The 21,386-nt window shown below is 38.9% G+C and overlaps 1 protein-coding gene across 1 annotated transcript; it reads right to left on the reverse strand.

Annotated features, from left to right (window-relative positions):
- Positions 1-8,071: 8,071 nt before the first annotated feature.
- Positions 8,072-18,276, reverse strand: LOC136707293 (leucine rich adaptor protein 1-like). The gene is made up of 4 exons (XM_066681279.1): positions 18,218-18,276; positions 17,659-17,717; positions 11,340-11,536; positions 8,072-8,521 (listed from the first exon to the last, which is right to left on the reverse strand). The coding sequence occupies exons 1-4, from the start codon at positions 18,274-18,276 to the stop codon at positions 8,072-8,074; spliced, it is 765 nt and encodes a 254-aa protein (XP_066537376.1).
- Positions 18,277-21,386: the final 3,110 nt, after the last annotated feature.

A 21,386-nucleotide genomic window follows, 5' to 3' on the forward strand; every position in this document is an offset into this window, starting at 1 on the left:
ATTTTGTTACGTTAGCTATCCACATTGGCGTGCATCATGTTGAGTGATGGAGGAGAAGGAGGATTGTCCTACACTTCCATGGATGGCTGTGGTAATACTAGGGCTCAACCTACGTACTCTACCTAGTTGGTCCACCAGGTGCATCTCAATAAAATATAATATCATCAAAATATTTATTTAATTCAAAAAGTGAAACTCATTATATAGATGCATTACAAACAGAGTGATCTATTTCAAGCATCTATTTCTTTTAATGTTGATTAAAATGGCCTACAGCCAATGAAAACCCAAAAGTCATTATCTCAGAAAAATAATTATCAACACACAACACCTGCAAAGGTTTTCTAAACCTTTAAAATGGCCCATTAGTATGTTTCAGTAGGCTACACGTCCAGAAGGCAGTCACTGACACCCTCCTACTGTATACAGCATATTAATGGAAAGGAAGGAAGGAAAAGGTGTGGCACAAAAAGGTGCGCAAGCAACGGCAAAAATCACAGCCTCAAAAGGAATGTCAAGAAAAGGCCATTCAAAAATTTGGGGGAGATTTGGTCCACAAGGAGTGGACTTCTGCTGGAGTCAGTGCTTCAAGAGCCACCACACACAAAAGTATCCAGAACATGGGCCACAACTCAGAAAGTAAATGTTGCATTTCATTTAGAAATCCAGGTCCCAGAGTCTGGAGGAAGAGTGGAGAGGCACACAATCGAATCTGCTTGAGTCTAGTGTGAAGTTTCCACAGTCAGTGATGGTTTGAGGAGCCATGTCATCTGCTGGTGTTGGTCCACTGTGTTAGATCAAGTCCAAAGTCAGTGCAGCCGTCTAACAGGAAATTTTTTCAGAACTTCATGCTTCCCTCTGCTGACAAGCTTTATGGCACCTGTCCACACTTCCTAAAGTACCAATACCTGGTTTAATAACCACAGTATCACTGTGCTTGACTGGCCAGCACACTCGCCTGACCTGAACCCCATAGAGAAACTATGAGGTATTATGAAGAGGAAGATGAGACACACCAGACCCAACAATGCAGAAGAGCTGAAGGCCACTATCAAAGCAAACTGGGCTTCCATAACATCTCAGCAGTGCCACAGGCTGATGCCACACCGCATTGATGCAGTAATTCATGCAAAAGAACCCGGGACCAAGTAATAAGTGCGTATACTGTACATACTGTTCAGTAGTTTTCTGAGATAATGACTTTTGGGTTTTCATTGGCAGTAAGCAATGAAATAAAATAAGAAATAAATGCTTGAAAAACTATCATTCTGTTTGTAAAGCATCTACATATTTGAATTATATATAGCAGAATATTTTTGATTGGTGGACTATGTTCAGTCCAGCAGTGACACTGAAGGGTTTACAAACTCAAGCAACAAAGCTGTGTCTGATCCACTGATACCAGCACAACACATAATAGCACAACTCCACCACATTATTGTCAGTGCAGCGCTTGCTGAGAATGATCCACTAATCAAATCATACCTGCTCTGTGGTGGTCCCGACAGGTGAAGAACTCGTCAAAGGTGGCTAACAATGAATACACAGCAACATATGGGCTAACGTCTACAATTGCAGAAATACTCCTAGGTAGTTAGTTGAACTGAGAGACTGTGCAGTGAGTTTAGAAACAAGGAGGAGACCATAATATTCAGACAAGTGTGCATTATACATACAGAGATCACCCCCTTTTTTCTCCATTACAGAGGGTCGATGAACGTGCGTATCTGCTCGTGCGTGTTACAGAGGTGTGACCAGAACTACAATGTATGTTAATGTGCATAACACGTGTGTCATTTCTTTGAGCGTTATTCATGTCAGACATAAACTCACCCTGCTGTTCTCCGGATGTCCTCTCTCCTCGCGTTTCGGTTAATTTCGGTTTTGCCTGCGGAAGTCGCGCTCCCTTTCTGCTCTTCAGGAAATCTTTAAACGAATGAGCTGGTCAAAAGGGCGGGACTATGACCACCTCAACCAATCACGGGCTACTTTCCCACTCCGTACGAACAAAATCTACATACGCCTCTGTCATGAAGCCGGGGTATGCGAGGTCGCTGGGAATACAGGATAGTTAAACCTTCATTTATTTGGGTGGTTAATTGGCCATAAGGGACGACGAGGCCATGGCCAAAGCTCTCAGCATTGTTTAGGCTTTTGTTGGCTGAGTTGAGGAGGCTCAAGCTGTATTGCCAATGTGGGATTCAGATCCAGATGAAGTGAAAATGTCTGTCAGATGTAAATTGAAGACAAATACAACATTAAACAGTCCCAGACAGCGAGCGTATATCGGTCCACTGGCATAAAAAGGCTGGCACACAACAGGATATAACTCATTTTTAATCTCCTCAGACAGATTTTAAATTCACAGAGACTTTTATTCTGGAAAACAAACTAATACAAATATTACCAACAACTATGAGAGATCTAATAATGAGTATAAGCCTGATATAAAAAGAGTATGATAAAAATGTTGAACACTGTGCTGGATTAAAGTTATTTACTAATCTTATTTATAAAGAATAACAAAAAAACTATGAAGGAAAAAATGTAAATTGGACTGTGAATGGAAAAGTGCTAAAATGTGGCATTTTGTCTAAAATTCTGTTTAATCACCAGTGGTCCGCCGTCTCCTTGCTATCAGGGGTAATCCGGTCCACTAGCTTAAAAAGGTCGGCCCCTCTGTAGGCAAATGCTGGTCCACCATCCACCACCCGGATTAATGTCCTGTGTACGATATCTAACTAGTTTTAAATCTCCTCAAACTTCACTAAGTCATTTATTCAGGAAAATAAACTAATACAAATATTACCAACAACTATAAGAGATACAATAAAGAGTAGGCCTCGTATAAAGTTATGCTGAAAATGTTAACATTGTTCTATATTAATATTATATAGTAATCTAATTTAAAACGGTAGTGAAGGAAAAATCAATACATTTTACCATGAAAAAGTGCCATAACTCTATTTGACAACTGGTGGTCCGCACAGAAAACCCTCTGCAAAAGAGGGAGATAACAGCCTCTTGGTCCACAGCTTCACTGTGGCATGGAAACCTCTCTCCCTGATCACTCACTTTCAGACAAGAATGACTTTACTAAACATTAAGCCAAACTAGAGGAATAATTTAGTTGTACACTAATGATAAAGCATCCTTGACAATTCTGTTCCACACCCCACTAAATTTTAGGGACAGTGGGATCAGAATAAACTGGGGGAAAGACTGAGACAAATGTATATGTGGCTTGTGTCTGTAGTCTCTTTTTTTCACACTAAAATAAAACACGTTTGAAAGATGATTACTGAATCTTCTATATGATCTGTGTATAAATGCCTCACTTAGATTCAGACAAAGCAGAGAAACGCATATGACATCCTCTGGAGTCATAAACACTACACTTGTAGAAACAGCCCTGAACAGATTGCAGGTGTAGCAATGCTTGAGACAGGGATTTAATGGCAAAAATGCAAAAACAGTGAATAACACTTTTGCAATTACAGCAAGATTTAAATTGAAGAAGTTATTTAATGCAGCTGCTGTTAGTAGTGTTAGTTAATAAGATTAAATAAAAGCATTTGCACTAAAAATGTATTTACACATGTATTTACATGTTAGTTATTTATTAAGCCACTTTTATTTAAAACTGAATTAAAATCACAAATAGGCCAACAATAGAAAAGCTGTTCAAAAGCATATTCTTCCCTAAAAACACTAATGGAACTTAAGTATTTAAATAAAGTGTACATTAAAGGCTTTTTACAACTTAACGGCTGCTTTGGAGAACAGTAGATATTGTTGTATGTGGCATAGTGCAGAAATATCATAATCTGACTTGTTTAGCAGGCATTCAGGGCTCAGGGTGTGTACACACTGCCTCCATATTTTTAACCCAAAAACCTATAGGAATCTCTTTAAAAAAATAAACGGCAACAAAATAATGTTTCGTTTTTGTCATGTGCATTGTTTTCATGCAGTTAGCAAATCACTAGCAGATGATTCATTTTGACTTCAGAAAACCCCAGGAAAATAGTGCAGCGAGAAGGATTTTATCTTTCTGTGACTCTGTGTCAAATGAGAAGAATTACCCAGTGAAATATTTTTAGATTCATTCTACATTTGGAATGATTATTTTAAGCCGACTGCAGACTCAAATCAGTACTAGGAGCAAAGAGTTCCCAATTTAAAATCTGAATGGCTGAGACATACTAGGACATTCGAAAATAGTTTTGTGAACATTGGTCATATTTATTATTTCATGGCTGTTGCTGGGAAGAAATTTGTAATGGTGTGCTGCATAGTTTGACGGTAGTTTAATGGTATGCTACAAAGTAATAGTCCTCCCATTCAATATTATGAATTGATTCCATCCATAACAATGGTATAAAATCATAGGCACAGACCAACAGAGTTGTTGAGACAAGACCAGGCACGGCATCAGCTACAAAGCATTTGTCCCACAATCATCACTAATGTTTCAGTAATGTGGAGGCATTCATTCATGTGTGTCCAAAATGTCCATCCTTCTTGTTATCAATAATATATTTGTGATATCGTAATTTAGTCCTCTTTCTATTAAATTTTCACCAGAGCTATGTTGGGACGTCAAATACAAGAAAGCTGTGAAAGTCTCCCAGCACAGTCAGAATGGGTGAGCAAGCATTGTTATGCAGCTAATGTGTGGAAGAGATTTCATGTTAAAATTACATTTACCACTCTGGGTGATATTAAACATTGAACTAGTTTGATATATATTTTAGGCATAATTTATACATAAGATATTAAATAAATGACTTCCAACCCACACATTATTAAATATTTTCCATCCTTGATTCATACATTGAACTTGAATGAACATGAAATAATTTATTCTAATTGTCAGATTTTTTGGATTAACTCTATTAATAATGTTAAAATAAGTTGAACAGAAATTATATTTTGTGTTTAGTATGTAATAGCATTAATAGAAAACTGTTTTATATCTGTCCCAATTTTTTTTTCAACTCCTTTACTTCTGCTTTAAAACCACATATAAATCTGATTTGTTCTAAAAATAAATCATGTGACCTGCACCCAGTAATGTCGGTTACTTTAGTTGGAATCTTCTGAACGTCATTGAAGTACGTCACATTTCCACTTTCATTATTTTGTATAAAATGTTGAGGATGCGCCAATAGTAGATTAATAATTAGTCAACTCTGTTATTGTGATATTTCTGTAAATCTCTGTTTCAGTTTTAACAAAATGATAATATGATGAAATTCCATGAAATATTGTTTTCATACTTGCAGTGTAATAGCTGGTTTGAGTTTAGCACATGGAGTTAAAGCACAAAATGATGAAAAAAGTCAACTTTAACAATAATAAGTTAAATGTTCCCAATTATATTTTAATTAAGCATTTTGCATTATTTCGTGTTTATTATGTATTCTCAGCTTTGATGTATAGTGTACATTTTTGGTATACAATTCCAGATTAAGGAAACTGAATAATCTCTGTTTCTCGGTAGAGAACCCTATCAGCAGCTGAAAGGCAGTGGCAATACAGGGCATGGTGAGATGCTGACCCTGCAAGGAGGTAATGGATAATATTAAACAGATAATGGATAGTTTTAACAGTTTAAAAAGATTTAAAATTTTTGAGTTCTTTGACTTTTAACTATGGGTAATCAACTCTGTTATTATCATCAGTGTCAACACTGTTTATTTAGGGTTTTGCATTTAAAAAATGATTAGATTATTAGATATATTGTATTGTTAATAAGTTGATCAAAAGCTGTGTCACCGTTACCCTTCTTACTACATGAAATTTTTTTAGACAAAATACACACTAAATAAACCTTAATCTTATTACAACCAAATTTGAATAGATCAAGAAACCAAAGTTCTCTTAGGGAAAACAGGGTTTTATGTAATATATACAGGGTAATATATGTTGACTATGTATATTTCACCCAATTTGTCTGTAAAATAGTTGATGGATTTTTCTGTTAGTACCTTGTTTTTCAGAATAAATGTTTTAAATGTTACAAGTTTAAGATCAGCAAATACTGCAGACATTAAATTTAAAGTGTGTTCTCTGAAAATAAAAAAGGTTGTTTGAATACTTGAAATAGACCTGCAATTCTGAAATAAGCGGTATAGCATTCTCCAGCATTTAATGCAGTGCAATGTGGGAGTCCCACGATATTTAAAACAAATCTTTGTACTCATAGTTTTGATGGAATTATTATTATTTTGCCAGGATGCACTGAAGCTATACTGATGATCCAGAGCCCAACATGTTACAAAAGAACTTTATCTTGGCTATTTGTTTGTACATATTTGACTACACACAGGCCAGATATTAAGGACAGATGGGTGATCTATACAGCTAACATACTATTTTAGACCGTTCTAAAAAAAAGAACAGGGGAATAGCCATTTTTCAATTCAGGGACAAACAAACTTTATTCCATTTGAATGTAGTGTAGCTTCACAGTCAGTAGAATTGCAGGAAAATTGTCAGGTTATCACTCCAGGATCAGTTAATCTGTCCAGTCTGAACACACTTTCTGTTTGGGGTGTATTAATGACTGCTGGGATCAGAAATTAATCTACAGCTACCCTCAGTGCAGACACTCCTTCAGTGTGAGACTGTATGACTGCTCCTCCAGTTAACACTGAAACTGGAAATGTGGAATGGCTGGGGGGGCATGTTTTAGGTACATGGAGGACAGAGTGGGTGAGTGGGGTGTTGTCATGTTATTGTGATTATTAGTGATGTATCACATAAAGCTCACGTGGAAATGGTAGCACTGAGCATGCATTAACGGTGCCAGTGTGGTTTTGTACACCCTTAGTCACCAGGGAGACCAGTATGGATTTACCGTTAAAAGTATGGTAGAGCTGTAAAGCTAGTGTTGTGGTTGCTAATAGGAAAAGAGTGGGCTGGGCCCTATGTGAAGCTCTAATGGACTAGCAAAAGCTATTTTACATCTCATCCTGTGTATAATTACAATCACTCAGTCTTTAATGTAGACCTTACCACTGAGCTAAAGCACACTAGCAAGGTGTGTATGAACAAACTTTAAACCGAGTAAGTCTTAGTTACCTGGTTTAAAAGAATTTCTAAAACTCATGCTCCCAAACATGTGTCCATAAAGGTCATAGGATCATCCTGGCCTGATTTACAATACATCCTATATCACCTACAACTCATTTTAACAGTACACTTGAGCCAAAATAAAAATATAATAATCTTTTCATCTGTGGTATAACATGATTGCTCACATCCTACAGTGGTCAGACCGGTCTTAAGGAAGAAATCTTCCACTATTTTTCAGCATAGGAATACACCCTTTTTTTGATATATATTGAAGGTGGGAGAAACATGACTTACAACATATTAAATGGTAATTGTAGAATGGAATGCCCCTTGGCATGGTTGCGTAATGACTTTGTGTTTGTATAGTAGCAACTTCTGTGGACCAAGAGGCTGTCTGAAAAGGAAATCCATGAGAAAAAATGAAGCTTCAGCTGATGAAAGTCTGTTTCCTCTTCTCCTAGCTGATGCCATTCACAGAGTGTCCAGCTTCTTTAGATTATGAATGTTTCTGAATCACAGGGCGGGAACTCAGTTCTTTTACAGCGTCTCTGATAAACCAGAGTCCACATTAACTTCACTCATCCACAATTGGCTGGCTTTTTGGTTCATCCAGGATCATCAATAACATTTGGCAATGCTAAATCAACTGCCGCATTTAAAAATATTGAATTATTTTGAACCCTTAAATTATACCTAAATCAGAAATGTAGTTTGTGAGAATGGCGTAGAAGGATCTCTTTACACACTAACAATACAACCAAAACCAAACACTGCATCCATAAGTCTACCAGCATTCCTCTTACTTCTTTCATAGACTTGTATCTCCTGCCATCTGTGAAAAATGGTACTGAAGTCTGCAAGAGTTTCCACCATCCACCTGTCCAACATTAAACCTTTTTTCAGTATCCACAATAGAATTATATGTTTTTTTCCCAGGAGCAATATGTGTTTTGATAGCACTGTGAAAAGCTAGACAGGCACTGATCCATTAGAGGAAAATCACATCATCTTCATTCTCCACCCAATGCCAACATATATCATAACCCAGCAGGTGCCCTCCACTGAGCTCTGGGTCACTTTGCCTGTTCTGAAATGTCTCACCACCGTTGACATTAAGGTCTAAAATCTTACTCTGGGACTCCTTTGCTATAATTTTATCGAAAGCTTGTACATGATGAAGCTCTGGTTTAATCGTAGAGCTGACTGAGTCTTCTCCAGTCTCATTTTCATCATTTGCTGATGTTAGATTTTGTTTTTCTTGTTCCAGATCCAAAATGCTCTGATAGTTTGGGTTCAAGGTTGTGTTTTGGCTGCTCTGGCTAGTGGTCAGATTGATCGAGGGGCTGCGTTCCTCCCACAGCCATCGCAAACATTCCATCCCATCGTTCAGAGCTTCCAGCTGCTGAAGGATTTTCACATCTGCAGAGCGCAAATTTCTCTGTAACACAAAGGAGTAAGGGCAACAATAAGAAGACTCACTTGTCAATTTCTGTAGTAATATTTAAATGTGTTTTTTTTTTGTAAAATGATCATAAAAGGCGGCACGGTGGCGTAGCAGGTAGTGTCTCTGTCACAGCTCCAGGCTTCTGGGGTTGTGGGTTTAAGTCCCGCTCCGGGTGACTGTCTGTGAGGAGTTTGGTATGTTCTCCCTGTGTCTGCGTGGGTATCCTCCAGGTGATACGGTGTCCTCCCACAGTCCAATAATAAAAAACTCACGTTGGTAGGTGGATTGGAGACAAAAAAGTGTCTGTAGGTGTGAGTGTATGTTGACCTGTGAGGGACTGGCATCCCCTCCAGTGTGAGTTCCCTCCTAGTGCCCAGTTGAGAACATTTAAAGTCAATAGCTAGGTTATCATTCACAATTTATGTATGTTATTTTATTGTGAAAACACAGATAAAGGAAAACATGCAAAGTGAATAAGACATTACATTCTGACACACTGTTGAGAGTGAGAAATACTAATCCCACTTCTGGAACATTTTGTAAATGTTCAATAAAAAAAAACACATTTATATTATATTATATATTATATATCATATTAAGTTGTAAGTACAAATAAAAGGTTTCCAAATTCACCAACTTGACTGTATTTATTAGTACAGGGTGGGACATTTATATGGATACACATTAATAAAATGGGAATGGTTGGTGATTTTAACTTCCTGTTTGTGGCACATTAGTATATGGGAGGGGGGGAACTTTTCAAGATGGGTGGTGACCATGGCGGCCATTTTGAAGTCGGCCATTTTGGATCAAACTTTAGTTTTGTCAAAGGGAAGAGGGTCATGTGACACATCAAACCCATTGGGAATTTCACAAGAAAAACAATGGTGTGATTGTTTTTAACGTATCTTTATTCTTTCATGAGTTATTTACAAGTTTCTGACCACTTATAAAATGTGTTCAAAGTGCTGTCCATTGTGTTGGATTGTCAATGCAACCCTCCTCTCCCACTCTTCACACACTAATAGCAACACCGCAGGAGAAATGCTAGCACAGGCTTCCAGTATCCATAGTTTCAGGTGCTGCACATCTTGATGGTATGGTGGGGTATATGGGGTGCAAAGATAGTGGGGCCATTCTTCATCAGTGGAAACCTCAAGGCCACTGGATATGAGAAATTGCTACATGATGATGTGTTTTCCTCTTTATGCACTGAAGCTGGCATGTTCCCTGAGTTTTTCCAGCAAGATGGTGCACCACCACATTATGGGTGTCAGGTCCGAGCATTCCTAGATGCACAATTTCCTGGAAAGTCGATTGGTCATCGTGGGCCAGTTGAAAGGCCCCAAAGGTCTCCCAATCTGACCCCCTTAGACTTTTATCTTTGGGGTCATCTGAAGGCAATTGCCTATGCTGTGAAGATACGATATGTGCAGCACCTGAAACTACGGATACTGGAAGCCTGTGCTAGCCTGAGTGGGAGAGGAGGGTTGCATTGACAATCCAACACAATGGACAGCACTTTGAACACATTTTATAAGTGGTCAGAAACTTGTAAATAACTCATGAAATAATAAAGTTACGTTAAAAGTACACCATTGTTTTTCTTGTGAAATTCACAATAAGTCTGATGTGTCACATGACCCTCTTCCCATTGAAAAAACTAAAGTTGGATCCAAAATGGCCGACTTCAAAATGGCCGCCATGGTCATCACCCATCTTGAAAAGTTTCCCCCCTCCCATATACTAATGTGCCACAAACAGGAAGTTAATATCACCAATTATTCCCATTTTATTAAGGTGTATCCATATAAATGTCCCACCCTGTAAATAAACAAATGTGGAATCTGATTCCTGCAACATACTCAATAAATAACATAAATAAACCTGAGAAAGGAAAATAAGTACAGCATTTATAGATTTTTCATGTTATACCATTTAAAGGCATTCCACAACAGGTGAATCAGTAACAACAAAGCAAAGAGGGGTAGTGGCTCATCATTTTGTACCAAATGTGTTAGAGCTTCAACAAAAAGCTCCACATATTGCAAATAATTTTGGACTTTTACTAGCTACATACATAATATTGTATATAATATACACACATCCTGACATCAATGGGACACCCTGTCCCAGGTATTCCATGCTTATTTCAGCAAGAAAATGCTAGTTTTCATTCTTCACATAATACAACAAAGTGGCCTCATAAGTGGATGAGCATGAAGAGGAGAACAAGACAATGATGACAGCAGACTGATGACATCAAGAATGGGCAAAAAAACAAACAAACAATCACAGTGGCTAACATGCTTCTGTCCCAATTTTTTTTAGCATTTTAGAGGCATCAAATTTAACTTTAATTTGTTGGTAACACTACAATTATAGTCAGACAAAACTGGGTAAGTACAGAGTACCTGTTAAGTAAGCCATAAGATAAAATAAGTAATGAGTAAGTAAAGGGTAGCATACTAGAAATATGTGGGTAGTATAGGTACTTACTCTGTACTTACCCAGTAATTAGCCAGCTGTAATTTAAAGTGTTACCCTTTTGTTTATATTTACAATATACAGTTAACTGGGTAAACATTGTTTTCTTCGTACTTTTGTCTGTTAAATAAAGATTTAAGAGGACAAACAAATATTAAATTTGCCTTTTCCAGAAACAAAAATCATACTAATGTTTAGATTTAGGTCAAAATGCCCCTTTCATGTATTTGCAGGTTCTTGAATCTTTCGTTGCACATTACATAGATAGTGTAATCAAAGCACTGGCTGTACAGAAAATCTCTTAGAAATGGAACAATATGCTCACCATTTCAAGTTTTAAGGTTTTGATTTTCATAATGAGATCCCTGGGGAGGTGTTCAGGCTGAAGCATGTCATAATCCTGAACGTCAGCGTGCATCCATTGCAGAAGACACCTGGGTGTCTTCATTCCAACTTTAGCCTCAAGGTTTCTCAGGTCCATTGATGATTCCTTTATGGCCCAATCCTCCATCTCCAGCACATCTGTGGATATTTATAATATACTCATAAGCTACAAAACTCTTCAGTCTCTTCTTATGGATTCTCTTCCTGGCCTGGTTTGGCTGTTTCAAAGTTTGAGCGACTGTTCCACAAAGACAACAATGGCAACGGAAATAGCAGAGCACTATGAATAGCCATCACAAACAAAGCCTCCTGAGGCAGCAAAACAAGAGAGGTTTTTAACTGCTGTGTTCTTTCCTGTTGTGGATGGTTCAGAGGCAGCGTTCTAGTTTGTGTCAGAGAGGATATGATTGTATTAATGCCATAGGCAGAATCTTCCCATTCAAATACACTGTAGGCTGAGAAAGATTGCAGTCGTTAGCAAGGCAGAACCAAGCTAATAAATGTTACATATGTTGAATTCCAAAATAAAGTCGGCTGAATATTGTATATCCGTGTCGGTTTATTCTATTTTTGCTGTATTGCCCAGCTTTAAAATGTATGTTTTTGTCCACAAGTGATATGAATGGCAGCATGTATCTCACAGGGAAAAATAACAGTCAAAGAGCTGACTGCCAGTGAATCCTAAACACTTCTAATGAGCTTATTCAGTGAATTGTCGAGAGATTTTTCAGAGCACATACAGCTTATAGAGTATAATCTCTATAGAAATGCATTAAGTTAAACGGGACATGTGGCACGGTGGCGCAGCAAGTAGTGCCGCAGTCACACAGCTCCAGGGACCTGGAGGTTGTGGGTTCGATTCCCGCTCCGGTTGACTGTCTGTGAGGAGTTGATGTGTTCTCTCCGTGTTTCGCGTGGGTTTCCTCTGGGTGCTCCGGTTTCCTCCCACGGTCCAAAAACCCATGTTGGTAGGTGGATTGGTGACTCCAAAGTGTCCTTGTGTGTGTGTGTCTGTGTAGGCCTATGAAGGATTGGCGCCCCCTCCAGGGTGTATTCCCCATCTTGCGCCCAATGATTCCAGGTAGGCTCTGGACCCACCGCGACCCTGAATTGGATAAGCGGTTACAGATAATGGATGGATGGATGGTTACAGATAATGTATGAATGAATAAATAGGACATTCTGGAGCAGCCACATATGAGCTTAAAGTCCATATGCCAAAAGTCAAGTGTCAGCAAGAGGGGTGTAAAGCCCTTTTTATTAATTGAAATCGATGATTCAGGACTTCTAGTCGATATCATAAAGGCAGTTATTAGGAGTTATTAGAAACAGCTGAAAAGTCTAGTCAGTGGTTGTGCATAAGGAGAGCACAGATTACTTGGGAAAATGCACAGTAAGGATTCTATTGGGATTGTTGGTAATATAGCATGTAAAGTTCACATGGAACTGGTGGCACTGAGCATGCATTAACAGTGCCAGTGGGGCTAGGTACAGCCTTAATCACCAAAGACACCATTGTGGTTTTACGGTTGTTGAAGGGTCAAGGGTAATGTAGGACTGTATAGCTGGCTTGAAGGGGGTGGGTCTGGGATGCCAGATTTCACTGTTGAGCCTTCTGGAGGTGTTGTGGGCTTAATTAAACACTGACGAGGGGAGGGGCCTACCTGAAGACCCCTGTGAAGAGCTAGTGATACAGTGGGTGGTTTGGGTACATGTGATGGGTTTAATGAGTAACTGTAGATGTTAAGCGTAGATGGTTGCTGATCGTATCATAAACGGCCACAGCAAACTTAGGGTGTAGCTGTAGGATTGGAACAATAGAAAGTATGCGGGTAGGAAGAGAGTGGGGCGGGCCCTCTGTGAATCTCTAATGGATTGGCATAGGATAGTTTACATCTTATATTGTGTATGATTATGATTGTGAAAATCATGTCGTAGCAGGTAGTGTCGCAGTCTCACCGCTCCAGGGACTTTGGCGACTCAAAAGTGTCCATAGGTGTGAGTAAATGTGTGAGTAAATGTGTGTGTGTGTGTCTGTTGAATCGTGAAGGACTGGCGCCCCCTCCAGGGTCTGTTTCTGCCTTGCGCCCAGTGATTCCAAGTAGGCTCTATGCCTATTGTTAAAAAAAATACACTCCGTTTCCCCTCTTTTGAACAGTGCTCTCGTACTTAGATTATACAAACTGTGTGTACATAATTGAAAGCCAGTGCTCACTTCTTTTGTATTAGTTCAGTTTTAAGTTTTTTCCATATTTGCATGTACTTTCCAGAACATGTGAATTAAAATGACAACTTGGGATTAAATACAAACTTTAAGTATATTCTTAGACTAAGTCAAAGAGGCTGGATGCAAGTGCAAATGGTTTGGCTTATTGATATTCATGACAAAAATATGTAAGATAACAATAACTGAAACCCAATTATAAAACAAACAATATCGCTAGATAATATCCAGTTCAGGGTCACGGTGGGTCCAGAGCCTACCTGGAATCATTGTGCGCAAGGCAGGAATACACCCTGGAGGGGGCGCCAGTCCTTCACAGGGCAACACACACTCACACATTCACTCACACACTCATATCTACAGATACTTTTGAGTCGCCAATCCACCTACTAATGGTTTTGGACCATGGGAGGGATTGGATATTACACTAACATTTAATTGTAGAGGAAAGCTTAGAGGAAAACATACGTTAATTCACTTGAGTTAAGTCTGTACAGTCTAAAAAATCAATGAATAGACCCCAAATATGATGAAAGCATGAATACTTTTTTGGTATGCATAATTTTGGGCAGAACTCACCAAGATATGTCGCGTACACTGATTTGTTTCCATGAAAACACAACAACTCTTTTGGCCAGTAATATCCCCAATTACAAAAATTGTGGTTGACCCCGTTTGCCTAATACGAAACGCTTTGGTTCCAGTGGTATATGTATGTAATATGATCTCTATATAATCTTTCACTGCTTTCCAGAACTTATTTTATATAACAACACTTGCAACAATTGTTAGTTTTATGATAAATGTGATATGAAGTGGCACAGAAAGTTTCAAGTATGATGATATATAAGAGATTGTATAACCATTTCGCCTTTTTTTATTTGAACAGTTTGATAATACATTTGGTTTCGACTTCAGGTCTGCTAAAAACATTCAGATTTAGTAATGATTTTATGTCTCATACATCAGTATTGCTCATTATCACTTCAGATGACACAATGTTTATGTTGCTATAGAGAGTTCAGACACACCCTCACTGTTCTGAGCAGGCACCTCGGAAATTCATTCATTCATTCATTGTCTGAAACCAAATCACTGGGCGCAAGGCGGGAACACACCCTGAAGGGGGTGCCAGTCCTTCACAGGGTGACACACACCTACGGACACTTTTGAGTCGCCAATCCACCAGCCAACTTGTGTTTTTGGACCATGGGAGGAAACCGGAGCACCCGGAGGATTCCGGGTAGAACACATCATGGGGAGAACACATCAAACTCCTCACAGACAGTCACCCGGAGCGGGACTTTAACCCACAACCTCCAGGTCCCTGGATCTGTGTGACTACTACACTACCTGCTGCACCACCGTGCCGCCCTGGCTCAGAAATTATTGAGCATTTATCTACAGTTAAACTGCAATAGTCTGGAAATATGTATTGAATGCAATGTTGGCATCTGCTTGATACCCAGCACTAATTTACCCAGGGACAGCCAGCTGTCCTTTGTTTAAAACACCTAACAGGGGACCAGCTAGATGGCTGAAACAGCACTGTAACAAACACATGCTGAAATATTTTTAGCTAGTCAAAATGTGCTGTTTCCTGTTCGTTTAATTGTATACACAGGGTTCAGTGTAGGAAGTAACACAGAGCTAAATGCCCTTGTAGTGTAATTCTATGTGTTATTAAAAAGCTGTAGCTTGTTTTTAACAGTATTTCAATGTGTTACAATGGCAGAAATAAGTAATTATATTTTTATATTTACTATTATTATTATGTCCTTCAGTAAACTGCTGAAATTAATGGCTCAGGACCGTTATTAAGCTCAGGGAACTCTGAGGGCCAGTCTGAACTCCATCGTGGGGCATCATTGCTACCAACTCATCAACATGTTCATACTCCTGAGGTTAAGACCAAACATTTCTTAGTCATTTTTGATTAAGTGCTATTACGGAAATGTGTTTAAAAATTGTTTTAATTTGCAAACAGAACTGGATCAAAATAATGCTTCAAATACTCAAGTAGAGTGGGGTGTGTGTGTGGGTGGTGGCAGGCTGAAGAACCCATGAACAGGTCACCTAACCTGGTACGGATGTGTGTGAAGCAGTAGCAAGCTGTTGCTAGCCCTAACATGTCTGAAAGGTTATTAGATAGATATTCAATATAAATTTGAGACCTTTAAAAGCAAGAGAGAGTGTGGAGACAAGATGAGGGCAATCTGGTAACATTAAAAAAATACATTTATCAGTTGACAGAAATTCAGCACAAATGCCTGGAGCTGAAGAAGGTTGTGAGTTTAGAACAGAAGAGAAAAAGAAAATGTGTTTAATGGGAGTGTGGCAATGTGGTGCTGCATGTAGTTATGCTGTCACACAGCTCCAGGATCCTCGAGGTTGTGGGTTCAAGTCCCACTACAGGTTACTGTCTGTGAGGAGTTTGGTGTGTCCTCCCCATGTCCAAGTGAGTTTACTCCAGGTGCTCCGGTTTCCTCCCATGGTCCAAAAACATATGTTGGTAGGTGGATTGATGATTCAGAAGTTTCTATAGGTGTGTGTTTGTGTGTGTGTGTGTGTGTGTCACACTGTGAAGTACTGGTGCCCCCTCCAGGGTGTGTTCCTGCCTTGCGCCCAGTGATTCCGGATAGGCACCAGACCCACCGTGACCCTGAACTGGATGACTGGTTACTGGCAATGAATGAATAAATGAATTCCCCACAACCGTAGACATCGCCTTTAAAAAGCAATGTCTTTTATGATAAATTTGTGAGTTGACAAAACATGCTACTTCAGAATATAGAAGTAATGTAAACACATATTTCCTGCTTTATAATATCCAGTGAGAGTGACAGGGGCTGAATATTTAAAAAAAAATAATAAAAAAAATTAACTGCTTTTCACCTGTGTTATGTTGCATCATGCCTTGTTTCAAAATGAACTGGTGCTAATGTTATAGGGAAGGACTGGCGCCCCCTCCAGGGTGTATTCCCGCCTTGCGGGACCCACTGCGACCCTGAACTGGATAAGCGGTTACAGATAATGATGATAATGTTATAGGTTTTATTGGTTTTGTTGCATCAGTGCAATGTTTTGGTTGTTTACGGTGCTTTAAAATGTATGTAGTTGATTCACGGAAATTTAATAAATGAAAATATATTTAGATTACCAAGTAAGTCGTCAAGGGAATTTGCCATTTAAAAATTGTAATTTGAAATTCTATAATAACAACTTGCACTACAAAGGCCGCTTGGTCTTAGATTGGAACTATGGATGGTTCAAAGGTCAAACTAGGAATCTATGTAAAGGATGTAAATGACTTACCATGTGGTAGTATTTATATTTCAGGAAAATCAAATAGGCTTATTGTTGTATATCCTTGGATGTGAGTTACAGGAAATGTTTACAATTGAGGGGAAATGTTGTTTTCTCTGGTTTGTTTATGTTCAAAAGCTCTACATCTTTAAAGATGGAATGGTATGTTAGAGAGGGGAAAAAACATTGTTATTTGTATGTGGCTAAAGATGAACTTGCCTGTAAGTTTTTATTCAGTGTTTGAATTAAAACAGAAGCTCATTGGTTACTCGAGTTGTTTAATTTTGTAGCATATTCAGTCTGTATTTACTTTCATGCAATTAGTGGTATCAAGGTTTTGGAGACATTTCCACCTTAAGTAAAGAAAATAAGTAAATATTACCCACCTATGGAGCAGGAATAAAGCAGTGTACGCATCTCTTTAAATTATTTTCATGTTTGGAGCACTCTTTGCCATGTGCTCTTTGGAGTATTTGGAGGGCTCTTTGCCATTTCTCTTGCATGAGCAGAGAGAGGAAGCCTAGCATGCCTGACCGAGCCACTTTTTTTTACCAATATACTGACACTGGTATTTCATCAGTGTTTCACCTAGCATACCAGACTGAAACACTTTTTTTTGCCATTTACTGACACATTAGACCAGTTTTGAGCATGCAAACAAACTGGAAAGCTAGCAAATGGTGTAGAAACATCATCAGAATTTTATAAAACCCTGGCTCTTCAGACTTACCTTCCATCACTCTTGGTCCTCTCTTCTCTTTTGAGAACATCACAAAGTCTGTGTCCCAGCTGAGGGACAAAGTGGAAGAGTTTTGTCAACAGGAATTCAGAAAGCTAACATATCAAGGTAGATTTCTGGAGTGTATTAATTCATTCATTCTTTCATTCATTCAAGTACATTTTTTGCTCAGAAAACTTTAATCATGATATTACAATGAATGATTTTTGTATTTGGAGCTAAGGGGGCATGTCATTGCTTTTAAGTGTTGAAAATGTTATGAAATCTGTCAGCTTTTGGGGTTGTCAGCTATTGGCAGGCAAAGTAACACTCCTCAGACAATGTATAGTCTCTCAGAGAGTGCGCTTAGGAAGATTTCTTAGCCATAAAGTACATTTCTTACTCTAGGGGGCCTTTGATCTATGGGCCCAAGAAATCTCCTTAGCCATAGGGTACACTCTCTTGGATTGCAAGCCAGGGAAGACTCATTGGGCATGGTGTTATGTCTTTCAGCCATTGGGCCTGTGATGAATAGTAAGCTGTGGCATAAAACCTTTTGAATTGTGATCACTGGAAGATGCCTTGTGGAATGTGTTTTGACTTCTTGGCCTGGAAATACTCCTTAGTCATGATTTTAAGACTCCTGGTTAGCAAGCCAGGGAAGATAATTTATTTAGCCATGCTGCAAAGTCTCTTTAGCCATTGGGTTCAGAAAATCCACTTAGGGTACTAAATTGTCACTGTCTGAAGAAAAAAACAGTAACTTCATTTTTGTGGAGTTTTAGTTTACTACATCATGTGAACACAGCACTGAGTCCTTTACATTGCGTGAAAATGTAATGATGTACTAATGGAAATGCTCCAAAATGACTTGGAATACAATATTTTTACTTTCATTACATTTATTCATTCACTGTCTGTAGCTGCTTATCTGGTTCAGGGTCACTGTGGGTCAAGAGCCTACCCAGCACCACTGGGCACAAGGCAGGAATACACTCAGTCCTTGACAGGGCAACACACACACACACATTCACACCTACTGACACTTTTCAGTCACCAATCCACCTATCAACGTGAGTTTTTAGACCGTGGGAGGAAACCGGAGCACACAACCTCCAGGTCCCTGGAGCTGTGTGACTGAGACACTACCTGCTGCACCACCGTGCCGCCGTCCATTGAAAATTTGAAGGGTTTTCCTTCTATAAAGTTGCCTTTTGGAAACAAAATATTGCCTTAAACTACAGTTTTGTATTTGTGTTTTCATAGTGAAATAAATCCAGATTACACCTCTGCCTGAACCCCAAAGCAGAGAAAAGTTTCTACAATGTATGTCTCTTTTTCTCAGTATCCTTTTGGCATTTTCTATAGAGATTATTGAGCAAAACATTGATTTTATGGTCCAACTACTTTTAAATGATTAGTGAATTTATAGCATGTTACATTGTGTTTTACTCATTTGATGTCTTACCCTCAGACTCTTGTGAACTGACATTGGATCCCAAAAATGAATATCTTCATCTCTCAAAGGGAACACAATGGTGACCTGCAATGAAAAGTTTCAGACATATTCCGACAATCCAGAGAGATTTGACCCTTACCTCCAGGTGCTGTGCAGAAAGAGTGTGAGTGGACACACTTACTGGGAAGCTGAATGGAGCGGACCTATAGGGGCTTCTTAAGAAATTATCAGTCATGGAGATTGTTGTACACTCCTTCCAGCTACTCATTTAGACCCAGTTCATGAGAAATCTAAATTTCTAAAGTGTCCAATTCGCCAGTCCAGATTGCACTGTATTTAGATTTTACTTTCTTATATATATATTGTTATTAAACTGTGTTAAACATGATGCCTGTGTGTCTGTCTTGTCACAAACTAATAGGAAAAGCACACTTCCTTCATGTAATTTAAAACTACTGCTATGGTTAATAAATATTTACTTGGTGTTTATCGTTCAAGGTGAGTGTCACATTCCACGACATCATTTTATTATTTGTGTTAGTGGCCTGTATATTAACATAATTTTCATTCAGTCTTTCTGTCTATTTCTCTAATGTGACTTTAGGCATTAGACCCAGCTACAGTCCTGGAGGTGGCGCTGTCTCTGTACTAATGGCTCAGTTACCACAGCACAGAAAAAAAACCCTCGCAGTCAGTTTAAACTCCAAATTACCCAATACTTCATATATTGTGCCAGTACTGAGACTGTAGCTTCTAAACAAGTACTTAGAAATAAACGTAGATGGATCTGTTAGTTATATAATACATTATATAGGATAAAAGTTGTTTTTAAATGTTGTGAATGGTGCACTGGGTAGGGAGCAGGAAGCCTACTGAGACAGAGCCCAGCAGCTTTTTCAAATTTTTATCTAATTTCCACTAAGTTTAACATGGATATGCAAAGAAATAATATGAACATTTTTTTCTTTTCTACAGTCCAACAAATATCAGTCTGTTTCTGTTTTAGAATCAGGTTCATTGAGGAACAGTGATCTAAAAACTCAAACAAGTGGTTTCACACATCCAGGGCTTGCACTACAAAGCTATTTGATTCTACACTTCATGTGTGTTTTTGTAGACAAAATCTAAAAATGAATTACAATTTTCATGAATACTCTTTGCTATATTTTGATGATAAAAATTATTTATTGGGGGCGGCAAGGTGTAGTAGTAGGTGCAGGTAGTGTCATAGTCACACAGCTCTAGGGACCTGGAGGTTGTGGGTTCAAGACTCGCTCCGGGTGACTGTCTATGAGGAGCTTGGTGTGTTCTCCCTGTGTCCACGTAGGTTTCCTCTGTGTGCTCCAAATTCACCAGCGCATTTACACTGGAGAGAAACCATATTACTGCCCAGATTGTGGGAGGAGCTTCAGACATTTTAATAATTTAAAATTACACAAATGCATCAAAAAAGGGGGTGGAAACTCAAGACACAGTCAGATTTTAAACTTTGATACCATTTGTTGCCTACTCGTCTCTTCACTGTAGGGTTTTTAAAGCAAAGCAGCATCTTCTTGCCCAAAACATTGACATTATGTGGTGTGTACAGTACGTCACTAGGTAGTATTTTTACATTAAAATTCCAGCTTCAAAATCACTGTGATGCTCTACTGACCTGTAATAAGGAGAAGAACGCCTCTCACTGTTACTATGGGCTACAGAAGATTAAGCCAAATATTATATGAACTATACATTCATTCATTCATTATCTGTAACCGCTTATCCAGCACACACTCACGGACACTTTTGAGTCGCCAATCCACCTACCAACGTGTGTTTTTGGACTGTGGAAGGAGGTTTCCTTCCACCTGGAAGGAAACCCACACGGACAGAACACACCAACAGTCACCCGGAGCAGGAAACGAACCCACAACCTCCAGGCCCCTGGAGCTCTGTGACACTACCTGCTGCGCCACTGTGCCACCCTGAACTATACATTATTTAATAAAAAGTGTGGATATCTTTATTTTGGATGTCTTGAGTTTCCCTGGCCAGATCCATCCCTTCTCATTTGGAGTGGTATCCACTACTACAGATGCAGTTGAATCCACCCATTTTACCATGATCCCAACTTGAATGTTTTTCTTCACAGGGCAACAATGTTAGACGGTTCTGGGCTCATCAGATCCAAAACAAGTCAGCAATAGTCATTCATTCATTATCTGTAACCGGAATCACTGGGCGCAAGGAAGGAACATTCACACATTCAGTCATGCACTCACACTTAGGGACACTCGAGTAG

Source organism: Hoplias malabaricus, chromosome 9 (genome assembly GCF_029633855.1).
Source record: "Hoplias malabaricus isolate fHopMal1 chromosome 9, fHopMal1.hap1, whole genome shotgun sequence".
Taxonomy (NCBI): Eukaryota; Metazoa; Chordata; class Actinopteri; order Characiformes; family Erythrinidae; genus Hoplias; species Hoplias malabaricus.

What these genes read in the sequence shown, in the direction of transcription:
- LOC136707293 (XM_066681279.1), bottom strand. Translation starts at nt 18,276, where the DNA reads ATGACTAAGGAGTATTTCCAGGCCAAGAAGTCAAAACACATTCCACAA. An exon ending in AGGACCAAGAGTGATGGAAG is followed by an intron (nt 11,537 to 17,658) that starts GTAAGTCTGAAG and finishes AAATATCCACAG; the next exon opens with ATGTGCTGGAGATGGAGGAT. An exon ending in AAACCTTAAAACTTGAAATG is followed by an intron (nt 8,522 to 11,339) that starts GTGAGCATATTG and finishes TTTGTGTTACAG; the next exon opens with AGAAATTTGCGCTCTGCAGA.